General features: G+C 43.3%; 2 protein-coding genes across 2 annotated transcripts in view; both read left to right on the plus strand.

Annotated features, from left to right (window-relative positions):
- LOC132571866 (zinc finger protein 420-like) overlaps nt 1-12,327 on the plus strand; it is a 452,634-nt gene that overhangs the window by 276,955 nt on the left and 163,352 nt on the right. The gene's annotated exons all lie outside the window — the stretch shown is intronic.
- LOC132570961 (zinc finger protein 208-like) overlaps nt 2,065-12,327 on the plus strand; it is a 39,368-nt gene continuing 29,105 nt past the window's right edge. Inside the window, exons 1-3 of the mRNA XM_060237596.1 lie at nt 2,065-3,681; nt 6,662-6,929; nt 7,291-7,922. Coding sequence (XP_060093579.1) covers nt 2,065-3,681; nt 6,662-6,929; nt 7,291-7,922 — 2,517 coding nt within the window. The remainder of the gene's footprint in view (nt 3,682-6,661; nt 6,930-7,290; nt 7,923-12,327) is intronic.

The following is a 12,327-nucleotide window of genomic DNA, read 5'->3' on the forward strand; positions in this document are numbered from 1 at the left end:
GTACCCAGTTTGCTGGGGGGAAAAGTGTAGCTGACTGGGGAAGGCAATGGCAAACCACCCCGTTAAAAGTCTGCTGTGAAAGCAATGTCACCCCAGAGTTGGAAAGGACTGGTGCTTGCACAGGTGCTAATGTTTTAAGCATGTTTTATTTTAAGTTTACCTTTACCTTTTTACCTAATCTTAAATAGGTGGTACACACATGGCCTGGCCTGACAGGGCCCGGCCCTTCAAGATCTCACTTATGTCAGATCCAGCCCTCATAATGAACTAGTTTGACACCCATGGTCCAGAGAACCCTGACTTATAGGAGAGCATTGACGTTACTGCAGTATGATGTATTCCCCTCTGCTGTTTTGAAAGGCCAATATAAAAGGACTAGGAGTAAGGCCCACTGTGAAGGAAAAGTACAGACTCTAGAAAAATAATGTATGGATATATTTAAATGTATGATCCTGATACCAGCATCAGAGTATATATTGGATCAGGTTTTCTATTTACAGTCTATCTACAGTGTGTAAACTAAAAGCAGTTCTAGGTTTGCCAAAGTTCTTGTCTTGTTGGTTGAATTTTTTGGTTGAAGTTTTTCTGGATAAACTGTACTAAATTTAGCGCGTGATAATTGACTTTTGAATATTGTTAGAACTTACTTGGAACAATGCTATCCTTTCTCTTCTTAATGCCGGTTGTTGTATGACCTCTTTTAGTCTTGGATGTATATGGAGTCTCTTATGGCCTTTGGCTAATTCAAGTGGTCATGCAAGTGGTGCGACATCTAGGGAACTGTGGTTATAACTCCACAATGCCCTTTTTTTCTAGATTTTTCTGGAAGCCTGGGTCACTTCCCAGGTTCATAGAAAAAGCTATCTTGTCTATTTCTCCCTTCTCTGGATTTAAGTGTTTCCATGTTTTCTTCTTACATTTTGTTTTTAAAACATCAGTAAAATTCAAGATTTTTAACAAGCGTTTCTTTTTAAATTCCATTTTATGTGTTCCCTAAATCAACAGCAGTTAACATATTAAGCTTAATGCAATCTGAAGAGCAAGTGTCAGCAAAACAAGGAAGAAACCACTCCCTTTAGTCACTGTTTTTCTTTTTCCAGGACATCCTGATGTGTGGTTAATATTGCTGAAGTTTTTTCTGGAGCCCAGGGTTTCATTATAAAAAGTACTGCTCACTGCTCGGGTTTGTTAACTGGCATTTCTACTTTTTCATTCTCTGTTGCAGTTGGAGCTGTGAGGGAAATGGTGAGTGAGAAGGAGTCAGAAAGGAGACTTGTGGGAAAAGACAACCATCTTCAGATGGAAGCAGAGTCCGTGGATCAAGTGATATCAACAGGACAGTTCAGAAGGAAATGGGAAGCAAAAGAGAAGCAAAGGAAGGAATTGGTTGCTTGTCAGGGCAGAGATAAACCTGAGCTCTTAGCCCAAGATGAACCAGAGAGGAGAAGGGGAAGGCCTATTAGTGTCATAAGTCAGAAAAAGTTCGGCAGCAAATCTGGTGTTAAAACATTTGAGAATGTTACAAATGGCTGGAAAAAGTATAATTGCTTGGAATGTGGGAAGAGCTTTCATTGGAGTAGTGCACTAACTACTCATCAAAAGGTTCATACAGGCAAAAAGCTTTATAGATGCTTGGAGTGTGGAAAGTGCTTTTCTCGGAATGGCTACCTAACTAGCCATCGAAAGGTTCACACAGGGGAGAAGCCATATAAATGCTTGGAGTGCGGAATGTGCTTCACTCGGAATTGGACCCTAACTGCGCATCAAAGGAATCATACAGGAGAGAAGCCTTACAAATGCTTGGAGTGTGGAAAGTGCTTCTCTCAGAGGAGAAACCTAAATGCACATCAAAAAAGGCACACGGGAGACAAGCCATATAAATGCTTGGAGTGTGGAAAGTGCTTCTTTTACAAAAGCAGACTAAAGAAACATCAGAAGATTCATAGAGAGGTAAAACTGCATAAATGCTTGGAGTGTGGAAAGTGCTTCTCTCGGAATAAATACCTAACTAGCCATCGAAAGGTTCACACAGGGGAGAAGCCATATAAATGCTTGGAGTGCGGAATGTGCTTCTCTCGGAATTGGACCCTAACTGCGCATCAAAGGAATCATACAGGAGAGAAGCCTTACAAATGCTTGGAGTGTGGAAAGTGCTTCTCTCAGAGGAGAAACCTAAGTGCACATCAAAAAAGGCACACGGGAGACAAGCCATATAAATGCTTGGAGTGTGGAAAGTGCTTCTTTTACAAAAGCAGACTAAAGAAACATCAGAAGATTCATAGAGAGGTAAAACTGCATAAATGCTTGGAGTGTGGAAAGTGCTTCTCTCGGAATAAATACCTAACTAGCCATCAAAAGGTTCACACAGGGGAGAAGCCATATAAATGCTTGGAGTGTGGAAAGTGCTTTTTTGAGAAGCACTCCTTAACTAAACATCAACAGGTTCACACAGGGGAGAAGCCATATAAATGCTTGGAGTGTGGAATGTGCTTCACTCGGAATTGGAGCCTAACTGTGCACCAAAAGAATCATACAGGGGAGAAGCCATATAAATGCTTGGAGTGTGGAAAGTGCTTCTCTATAATGGGCAGCCTGAATCGGCATCAAAAGATTCACACAGGGGAGAAGCCATATAAATGCTTGGAGTGTGGAAAGTGCTTTTTTCAGAATCACCACCTAACTGAACATCAAAAGAGTCATACAGGGGAGAAGCCATATAAATGCTTGGAGTGTGGAAAGTGCTTCTCCGCAATGGGCAGCCTGAATCAGCATCAAAGGATTCACACAGGGGAGAAGCCATATAAATGCTCGGAGTGTGGAAAATGCTTCTCTCGGAGAGGAAGCCTAACAGAACATCACAAGATTCACACAGGAGAGAAGCCATATAAATGCTTGGAGTGTGGAAAGTGCTTCTGTTCCAAAAACAGTCTAAACGGACATCAGAAGATTCATACAGAGGTAAAATTGTATAAATGCTTACAGTGTGGAAACTCCTTCCGTTACAGTGCAAACCTAACTGCACATCAAAATATACACACAGGAGTGAAGCCTCATAAATGCTTGGAGTGTGGAAAGATCTTCTGTTATAGTCGCGACCTCACTAAACATCAACGGATTCATACAGGAGAGAAGCCATATAAATGCTTGGAGTGTGGAAAGTGCTTCTCTTTTAATGGTGACCTAACTAAACATAAAAAGATTCACACAGGGGAGAAGCCATATAAATGTTTGGAGTGCGGAAAATGTTTCTCTTGGAGTGGAAGCCTAAGTTCACATCAAAGGAGGCATACAGGAGAGAAGCCACATAAATGTTTGGAGTGTGGAAAGTGCTTCTCTAATAGTGGTCACTTAAGGAGACATCAAAAGGTTCACACAGGGGAGAAGCCGTATAAATGCTTGGAGTGTGGAAAGTGCTTTTTTGAGAAGCGCCGCCTAACTGAACACCAACAGGTTCACACAGGGGAGAAGCCATATAAATGCTTGGAGTGTGGAAAGTGCTTCTATTGCAGTAGCAGCCTAACTGCACATCGGAAAATTCATACAAGGGAGAAACTATATAAATGCTTGGAGTGTGGCAAATGCTTCTTTCTGAAGTACCGTCTAATATCACATCAGAAGATTCACACAGGGGAGAAGCCGTACAGATGCTTGGTGTGTGGAAAGTGCTTCTCTTGGCGTGCTGTTCTGACTAGACACCAAAAAGTTCACGCAGGGTAGAAGCCAGGGCTTTTTAAATAGCAGGACCTCCTTTGCATATTAGGCCACACATCCCTGATGTAGCCAGTCCTCCAAGAGCTAGGGGTCTTCTTATAGGAGCTACTGTAAGCACTTGGAGGATTGGCTGCATCAGCGGTGTGTGGCCTATTATGCAAAGAAGTTTCTGCTACAAAAAAAGCCCTGGTAAAGCTATTTACATACTTGGAATTTGGGAGTTTCTTCTCTGTGAACAAGAGCCTAAATAAACATCAAATTATTCATACAGCCCCACCCCTGGTGACTGAAGGTGGGACCATAATTAATCTGTTCCTTTCAGCCTCTCTGCATCACGGACAGGAAACTGCCAGATGGGGCTAATTTATAGCCTGAGCTCTCTTCTTTCTGGTAAGGAGTGCTCCAGTGACCTGTGTGTGGAACATCCCAGCTTCTGGTGTACTTTTCTGCATACTATTATGCAGGGGTGGAATTCTAGCAGGAGCGCCTTTACATATTAGGCCACACCCCCTGATGTAGCCAATCCTCCAAGGCTCTTTTTGGTAAGCTCTTGGAGGATTGGCTGCATCAGGGGTGTGTGGCCTAATATGCAAAGGAGCTCCTGCTAGAATTCCACCCCTGCCATTATGCATTGTAGTTCAGGAAAAATAGCTCAGTATTAACAAAATTAGAAAGATATAGAAAGAAAATGTATATATAACTTACGTTTCTGATCCCTTCTCTATCTAGCCAGCACTGCTAAGGAGCTCTGTTTTAACATCAATTGCTCCAGGGAATTAGCTGAAGCTAAGGACAAAGAGAAATGTGGAGCCATGCTTGATCCCTGGAGATAAGCAGAGCAGAGCCAAATTGAAAGTGTGTCCCTTGGTGAGCTGCCTGAAGAAGGATTCTCCGAAAGTGGACAGAAGCAGCAGTCCAGTTGCAGCCACGCCAATTTGGGAACTACAATCACACCTGCATTGGTGAATTAGACTTTAGGAAGTCCTACAAACGAAGAAAAACATTGTAAATTGTAAAATGGACTGTGAAATAATTTCAAATTAATGTGGAAATATTGCAATTTAAAATATTGCTAAAATATTGTTTTTAATATATATTAGTTAAAGCTCTCACAGAGTGTTCTCCTATATACCAATCCCCAGGTGGGGGCAGGGGATCCCCCAGTTTGGAGGCCCTCCCCCCGCTTCAGGATCATCAGAAAACGCCGGGGGGGGGGGAGGGAAATGTCTGCTGGGCACTCTATGATTCCCTATGGAGACAGATTCCCATATGGTATAATGGAGAAGTGGTCCATGGGTATGTGGGGAGGGGTCTATATTTTGAAGTAGATGCACCAAATTTTCAGCATAGCATCCAATGCCTCTCCTCAAAATGCCCTCCCAAGTTTCAGAAGGATTGGACCAGAGGTGCCAATTCCATGAGCCCCAAAAGAAGGTGTCCCTATCCTTCATTATTTCCAATGGTGGGAAGGCATTTAAAAGGTGTAAAAAGGTAAAAGATAGTCCCCTTTGCAGGCACCAGTCGTTTCCGACTCTGGGGTGACATTGCTTTCACAACATTTTCACGGCAGACTTTTTACAGGGTGGTTTCCCATTGGGGGGAAAGTGTAGATGACTGGGGAAGGCAATGGGAAACCACCCTGTGAAAAGTCTGCCGTGAAAATGTAAAAGCAACATCACCCCAGAGTCGGAAACGACTGGTGCTTGCACAGGGGACCTTTCCTTTCCTTGCCATTGCCTTCCCCAGTCATCCCTTTAAATGTGATGGCCAGAACTCACTTTGGAATTCAATTATGCTTGTCACAACCTTGCTCCTGGCTCCACCCCCAAAGTCTCCTGGCCCCACCCTCAAATTCCCCAGATATTTCTTGAATTGGACTTGGCAACCCTAGCTGTACTGGAGTTCATACTCTTAATGGACTATGGAAAGACTGGAGCAAGACCATAGAGGAAATTGGAATGTGATGTTATAAAGACTAACACCTGCACATGCACATTCCTTGGAGACTAATTAGGAATGAGTCTTCTCTTAAATGTGAAAGTGGATAAAGACTTCTGCGCATTTTCAATAGTTGGAAATATTATCAACGTCTATCAGGAGTTTATAGGCATTGTATAGGAAATATTGTACACTACAGGTTGTTACAAAAATTGTTGTGATTTTGTAGGTATTTTTCACGGCTGGATCTCCTGGTCGCCACCTGGAATTTGGCAACGCTATCAGCGATCACACACACACACAGTCACTGCAGAGCGAGGAAACCTCTTTCCCCACACTTCTGCCCTTCCATGTTAGTCTGCTTGTTGCTGGGGACTACATTTCCCAACAGGCGTTGCGAGCACGAGAGAGCTCAACACTGCCTTTCCCAAGCGTTGAAGGGGGTGGGTGAATTTTCAGTAAGCTAGAGAAAGAAATTTTGGGGAGATGGGACCTCGGAGCGCCTCTCTCCTTTCTCCTTTCTCCCGGATGGGGGGAGAATGGGACTCTTGCACGTCTGCAGGAAAGGTGAGGATTTCTCAGAACAGGACTTGGACTGTTGGTATAGAGTCCATAGAGCAAAGCATGGCTAGATCTGTAGATCTACTCTGACAGCTCTTGACAGGTCAGGCTGATGCAACCTTGGCAGAAAACAGGTTGGAGCTGGACTGTGCCTGGAAAGCACCTGCTGTGAGTCAGCATATTTCATGGACTGATGTGATTGGCTGCCCAATGTATATATGCTGACTAGTGCCAGATGAACTTTTTCCCTCACTTCAACGACTGACTGGCGAAGCACTTTGTCCTACAGAGCTGTATATCTGCTCTACTGCACCTCCTCTGTAAATACCTTGTATATAGTTGTATAATACACTATTTAACACAAGGTGTTGGTTTGTGGCTCATATTTTACTCGCGACGTCCACGGTGATTCTTTGCTGTTCCCTGCACTCTGCACATGCTCTACTGACAGGGTAATGGGACCAGACCGGTTCTGCTGCGCAGGGACAGCCTGAGGTCTGTTTGGGATGCCGAGTTGGAGCCGGAGGTGAAAGCCGAGGAGGATAGTGCTGCAGAGTTCCAGTTATCTTTGTCGGAGAGTGACGAGGGGGAGGACGACAGCCAGCTGTCCTTTGAGGCCGGAGATATGGCTCAACAACTTGCCGTGCTGGTGGATAAACTCACAGCCACAAATTATGCTGTGTGGAGTCTTCCTGAAGCGAGAGGGGCTGTGGGCATATGTGAGTAACCCCCCCGCCGTGTTGACGGCTAACGAGACTGTCCAGGCAGAGAAGGCTCTGGCCAATATTGTTCTGAGTGTCGGGGACGACCAGTTGATATATGTCTGGGGCAAGACCTCTGCGAAGGATGTGTGGGATGCTCTAAGAGGCGTATATGTGCAGACCACTGCAGGCTTGTTAATAGCTCTGACACGCAAAATGTATCGCACCCTCATGCCTGCCGGGGGATGTGTGCGGAAACACATTAAAGAGCTAACTGACTGCTTTGTGGAGCTGGAGACTTGAGGCAAGTTGGCTGAGGATGACAGGGTGTTTATCCTGCTATCATCGCTCCCTGCAGACTTTTCCCCACGTATTACAGCTCTGGAAACCGTGGATACAGCTGTGCTGACAATGGAATACGTCTGCGCGCACTTGTATGACTTCCAGGCGAGAACGGAGGCTGTTTCATGTCCAGGCACGTCTGCCAAGGAGCGTCTGTCCGGGGGAGTGACTGCTCGAGCGGCGGCTGCTAAGCAACCGAAAGCAGAGGCTGAGCCAAGGGCTCTATCGGTGAGGAGGTGCTATCGCTGTGGTTCAACGTCCCATCTGCAACGCTTCTGCACGGAGACAAGTCGGCAGAGAAAGCAGGGGAGAAGAGACGGCCAGCACAGGAAGAGTTACGAAGAGCAGGCTCAATTGGTGTCCTCTGCAGCCTGTGCAGAATCTCCATGGTTACTCGACTCTGGAGCCACTAGCCACGTCTGTAATTCGAGAGTCTTGCTGCTAAACTTCCAAGCCTCTAATCTTTCGCACGTAAGACTTGCTGACAGTTCTATGGCTGCAGTTCAATGCGAGGGCACTGTTGACTTTCCAGCTCTCGGGTGTCAGCTAAAGAATGTGCTTTGTGTCCCGTCAGTGAAATCTAATCTGTTAAGCGTTAGTTCACTGGACGATCAGGGGTTTGATGTGCTGTTTACATGCAGAAAATGCAAGGTGTTAAAAGGAAACAAGGTACTTTCCACTGGTAACAGAGTTGACAAAATGTATGTGTTAGGAAGTGAATCTGTGGGGGGTGGTCATGTGTCAAATGTGCCTGATCATGATCAGTGTTTGCATCTTTTACACCGCAGATTAGGGCATTGTGGGTTCCATGCGTTGAACAAAACTTTGTCCCTACTACCAGACTTGAAAGTCAAATCTTGTAAGAAATTTCTTGATTGCCAGGTATGCAAAAAGGTTAAAAGCAAAGCTTGCACGGTGGCCAAACAGAGCTTGAGAGTCTCAAAACAAGCTCTTGAATTATTGCACCTAGATATAATCGGGCCTTTTAAAAGGAGCCATTCTGGTAACTGTTTCGCTTTAATTGTAACAGATGACTATTCTAGATATTGCTGGGTTTTCAATATGAAGCACAAGGCTGATGCTTTTCAGTGTTTCGCCCAATGGGCTAAAACCATAGAGAAGCAACTTGGTCTGCAAATTAAAGCATTGCAGTCTGACAGAGGAGGAGAGTTCACCTCCAAAAGCTTTGAAGCATGGTTAAAAAATCATGGTATTGTACATAAGATGTCAAATCCTGCAACTCCTTCTGAAAACGGGGTGGCGGAGAGAAAAGGGGCGGTGCTCCAGAACATGGTTTATGCTATGATTGAAGACGCAGCTCTCCCATTTTCTTTTGGGGCAGAGGCAATACAATCAGCAGCGTTTCTTTGTAACAGGCTTTGGACTAAAGCAACGAATGACATCCCATTTGTAACAGGCTTTGTTTGGGAAGTTGCCAAATTTAAGATTTCTAAAGGTTTTTGGAACAAAAGCAAGCCTGGGTGAATGCGCCGTTAAAACTGCGTAGAAAAGGGGGTGACCGTGCAAAGAACCTGACTTTTCTGGGCTATGAGCCAAACACTAACTCTTACAGGGAGTGTAAGTTAGGACATTAAAGGTAGAATAAGGCCATTTAGATGGGAACGGGATAGAAAAGAGCATTATTGGCATGAAGAGTGTTTACAGTGAAATAGACCTTGTGAATTAGTTTGTTGAGTTTTTCTCTCTGGACATATCAGTTAGTCCAGATGGCATCAAAGGGTACTGGACATTATCCAACACTTCAGTGCTTCTGTCCTCAAGTTGTTGAGTTGATATGTCAAGACAGCTAGTAACTGGTTCACACATTATAATAGCATATAAGGACTGGATTTCATGCCATTCATCTCTGCCTTGTCAGAAAGCTGAATTGCTCTCTGGGGTGCCAGCAGCCAAATTTTCTCTGTAGAGATCTCTTAGAAATTCTTTTAAGATAACTTAAGCTTGGGTAATGTTTTGGGGACTTAGAATTTCCAATGTTTAGAGGACTTAGATTTTAAAGGTAATAGAAGGTATAGTTTATAAGTATAAGTTTATAAGTGTATGACCTGAGAACTGGAAATTGTTTTTCTCCTCCACTTTTTGGGGTACATGTAGAAATAAAAGCTATCATATGTTTAAGGAAGTAGCTGTTTTACTGCAAAGGAACATCAACAGAATGAAGAGAGAAATTGCTGAATTACAAATTATTATGAAACTTGGAACAAACACCTTCCCAGGACTGAACAGGGATATTGGTTTTTTTTTTCTCCTGACGTATTCTAAACCCATTCTCACTGAGTATAGCTGTATATCCACAGAATGCTGTATCAGAATAATGTTTTTTGTATTGACATACTCAAATAAGGGGTATTGGCTGTTTATATATTTAACCCATTTTCACTATATTTTAATATATTCTTTTTTCTAATGGCAAAATAGAATGATTTTTATAATGTATATATAATGTACATGTTAAAAAGTAAATTAGGTGGACAAGAACATCACTAGAAGATACGTGTCCTTTTGTTTTAACCGGACTTGTACCAAGAGCAATTAACAGACAACTTTTATTACCTTTGGTTTCCCATGCAAATGCTATCCAGACCAAATGGTCTTTCAGTTTGTTTATTACACTGTTTTAACATTAGATCCCAACCTTATATCACTATCCAGTCTTAACGCTACTCACCAGCTATATGTGGTTCTGCTCACTTGTACCCCTCGTCTGAAGAAGTATGCATGCATATGAAAGCTTGCATTCTGAATAAAACTTGGTTGGTCTTAAAGGTGCTGCTTGACCCCTACTTTAAGGAACACTGTGAGCAGTTTTAGTCTCATGAATTTAGCTGCTAGGAACAACATTTGTTGTGAGAAGTACTGGTAAGTCTTTTGATTGCTTAGAGTTGGGGAGTTGCTGTAAAATAAAGGTAAAAAGACATAGTTTCCACAACATTAATACGGACAAACATTAAGGCGGCTGCGAGAACAGTCAGCAAAATGCTGCATACATTTTCCTGATATCCTCTTTTATATTGTCAACAGAGCTCTACTTGCAAAGACAGTTTTAAACTTTAAAAACGTTAGATAGAAACAACTGTGTCTTCTTTTACATTTCTGATAGAAGCATAGAAAAACCTGAATGTTAGCTCTCTCTCTTCTTTGGTCTCTCTTAAGAACACATCCCTTTGCTATATAAATTTTTTGCTATCAGCTAATTGGCAAAGTCATAATATAGTCACTTAAGCCTTTCGGAACTTATAATAATGTATTTTGTGCTATATAAAGAACTACGTGCTGATTTGTAGCTTATTTGGACTCCAAAATAGACTCAGATAAGCAGCCATTTTCATGTTTACACTCACTGATGAATTGCTAATTACCAACTTTGGAGAAAAAGAACTTAGACATGGAAGGAAAATGGCAAGACAGACTGCCAAACGGCTCATCTGTTCTGGCCTTTGTTAACTCTCATCTTCTTTTGTTTGAGAATTGGAAGCTATATTTTTTTCAAATAAAGAAGACAGGCTCCTCCCCTCCTTTCATCCAACACATCTTGGTGGTTTCTAAATATATTGGATGGTAGATAGTACATGAAACTGAATTATAATAATGTCTATAAATATTGTTTGAAACTGGATTGCAAATATATTTTTGTGGATTACAAAATAAAGAATGCACAAGACTGAGCTGGAACACAAACACCTGCCAATATATGAAGAAGCCAAAACTAACTGAAAACAATTGACTAAATAAGATTTGTTGGCCTTGAAGTTGCCACTGGACTCAAACTTTATTCTGTTGCTTCAGACAAACACAGTTGCCTGCCTCAGTCTTGAATGCAGTGGTGTACCGGGGCGGGTGGGTGCGGTTTGGCTGCAACCAGTAAGGGTGCAAGGAACTCTGAGCATAGTAAAAAGCTCTAGGGCAGGAGTATCAAACATGCAGCCCGGGGGCCGAATCAGGAGAGCTCTTATCAGGCCTGCAAGCAAGTCTGCTTCTTTCTCCCTCTCTTGCTTCCTTCAGTTATCAGAGACTGCTAAATAAAATATTGCAAGAGTGCTAATCTTTAAGCATGTTTTACTTAAAAGGGGGTTTTGGGGGGGGGGGGGCGCGGGGAGGATCTTTTGTGTTACTGTTTGTCTTTATAAGGTTTCTCTCTCTGCTACCTGACACACATGGTCCAGCCCAACAAGGTCTCATTTATGTCAGATCCGGCCCTTGTAACAAATGAGTTTGACACCCCTGCTCTAGGATCAGCTAAGCTTCCATTTTCTCCAAGGCTCAAGCAGACTTCCTTAACAGGTCATGCTGAATCTGATAGCTGCTACAGTAGTTGCCAGCTGGCATGTTGTTATTTCAGTAGTCTAGCCTTTCTCTCCCCCTTTAATTGCACCCAGCTGAACCAGATGAGGAACTTTCAAAGCAGTAGCTTGCAGCAAGATAAACCTCCCCTCCCCGATTTATCTCTCATTTTCCCACGTTTCTCATTTGTTTCTGTCTCCCTGTACATATTTTGAGAGCCAGTTTAGTGTAGTGGTTTAGTGTGCGGACTCTTATCTGGGAGAACTGGTTTTTTTTTTTTTTTAATTTAAATTTTATTGAAACATTTAAATAAATTTGAATAAATAACATTCCCCAACAAGGGGAACCAATACTCTCTCTCTCGGCTTGGCTTCACGAACGAAGATTTAAGAAGGGTGCAATAGCCCACGTTTGCTGCAGGCTCGCTGGTGGCTGACAAGACCAATGTGGGACAGGCAGGTCCGGCCACAGCGGCTGCAGGGAAAAGTCTGATTTGGGGTTGGTGCTGTAGCAGTGCGATTCTTCCTCAATCTCCTTTTGTCCTCAAGACCAGCTATGCGTGCGTTCTCAAAGGAAGAGACAGCCTGGTGGATGGTGTGCCTCCATGCTTTGCGATCTGAGCCTAGGTCAGACCACTGGTGATGGTTGATGTGACAGGTGCTAAGGGATTTCTTCAAGGAGTCCTTGTACCTCTTCTTTGGTGCCCCTCTATTTCGATGGCCGGTGGAGAGTTCGCCATACAGGGCAATCTTGGGAAGGCGGTGGTTTTCCA

Source organism: Heteronotia binoei, chromosome 5 (assembly GCF_032191835.1).
Source record: "Heteronotia binoei isolate CCM8104 ecotype False Entrance Well chromosome 5, APGP_CSIRO_Hbin_v1, whole genome shotgun sequence".
Classification (NCBI taxonomy): Eukaryota; Metazoa; Chordata; class Lepidosauria; order Squamata; family Gekkonidae; genus Heteronotia; species Heteronotia binoei.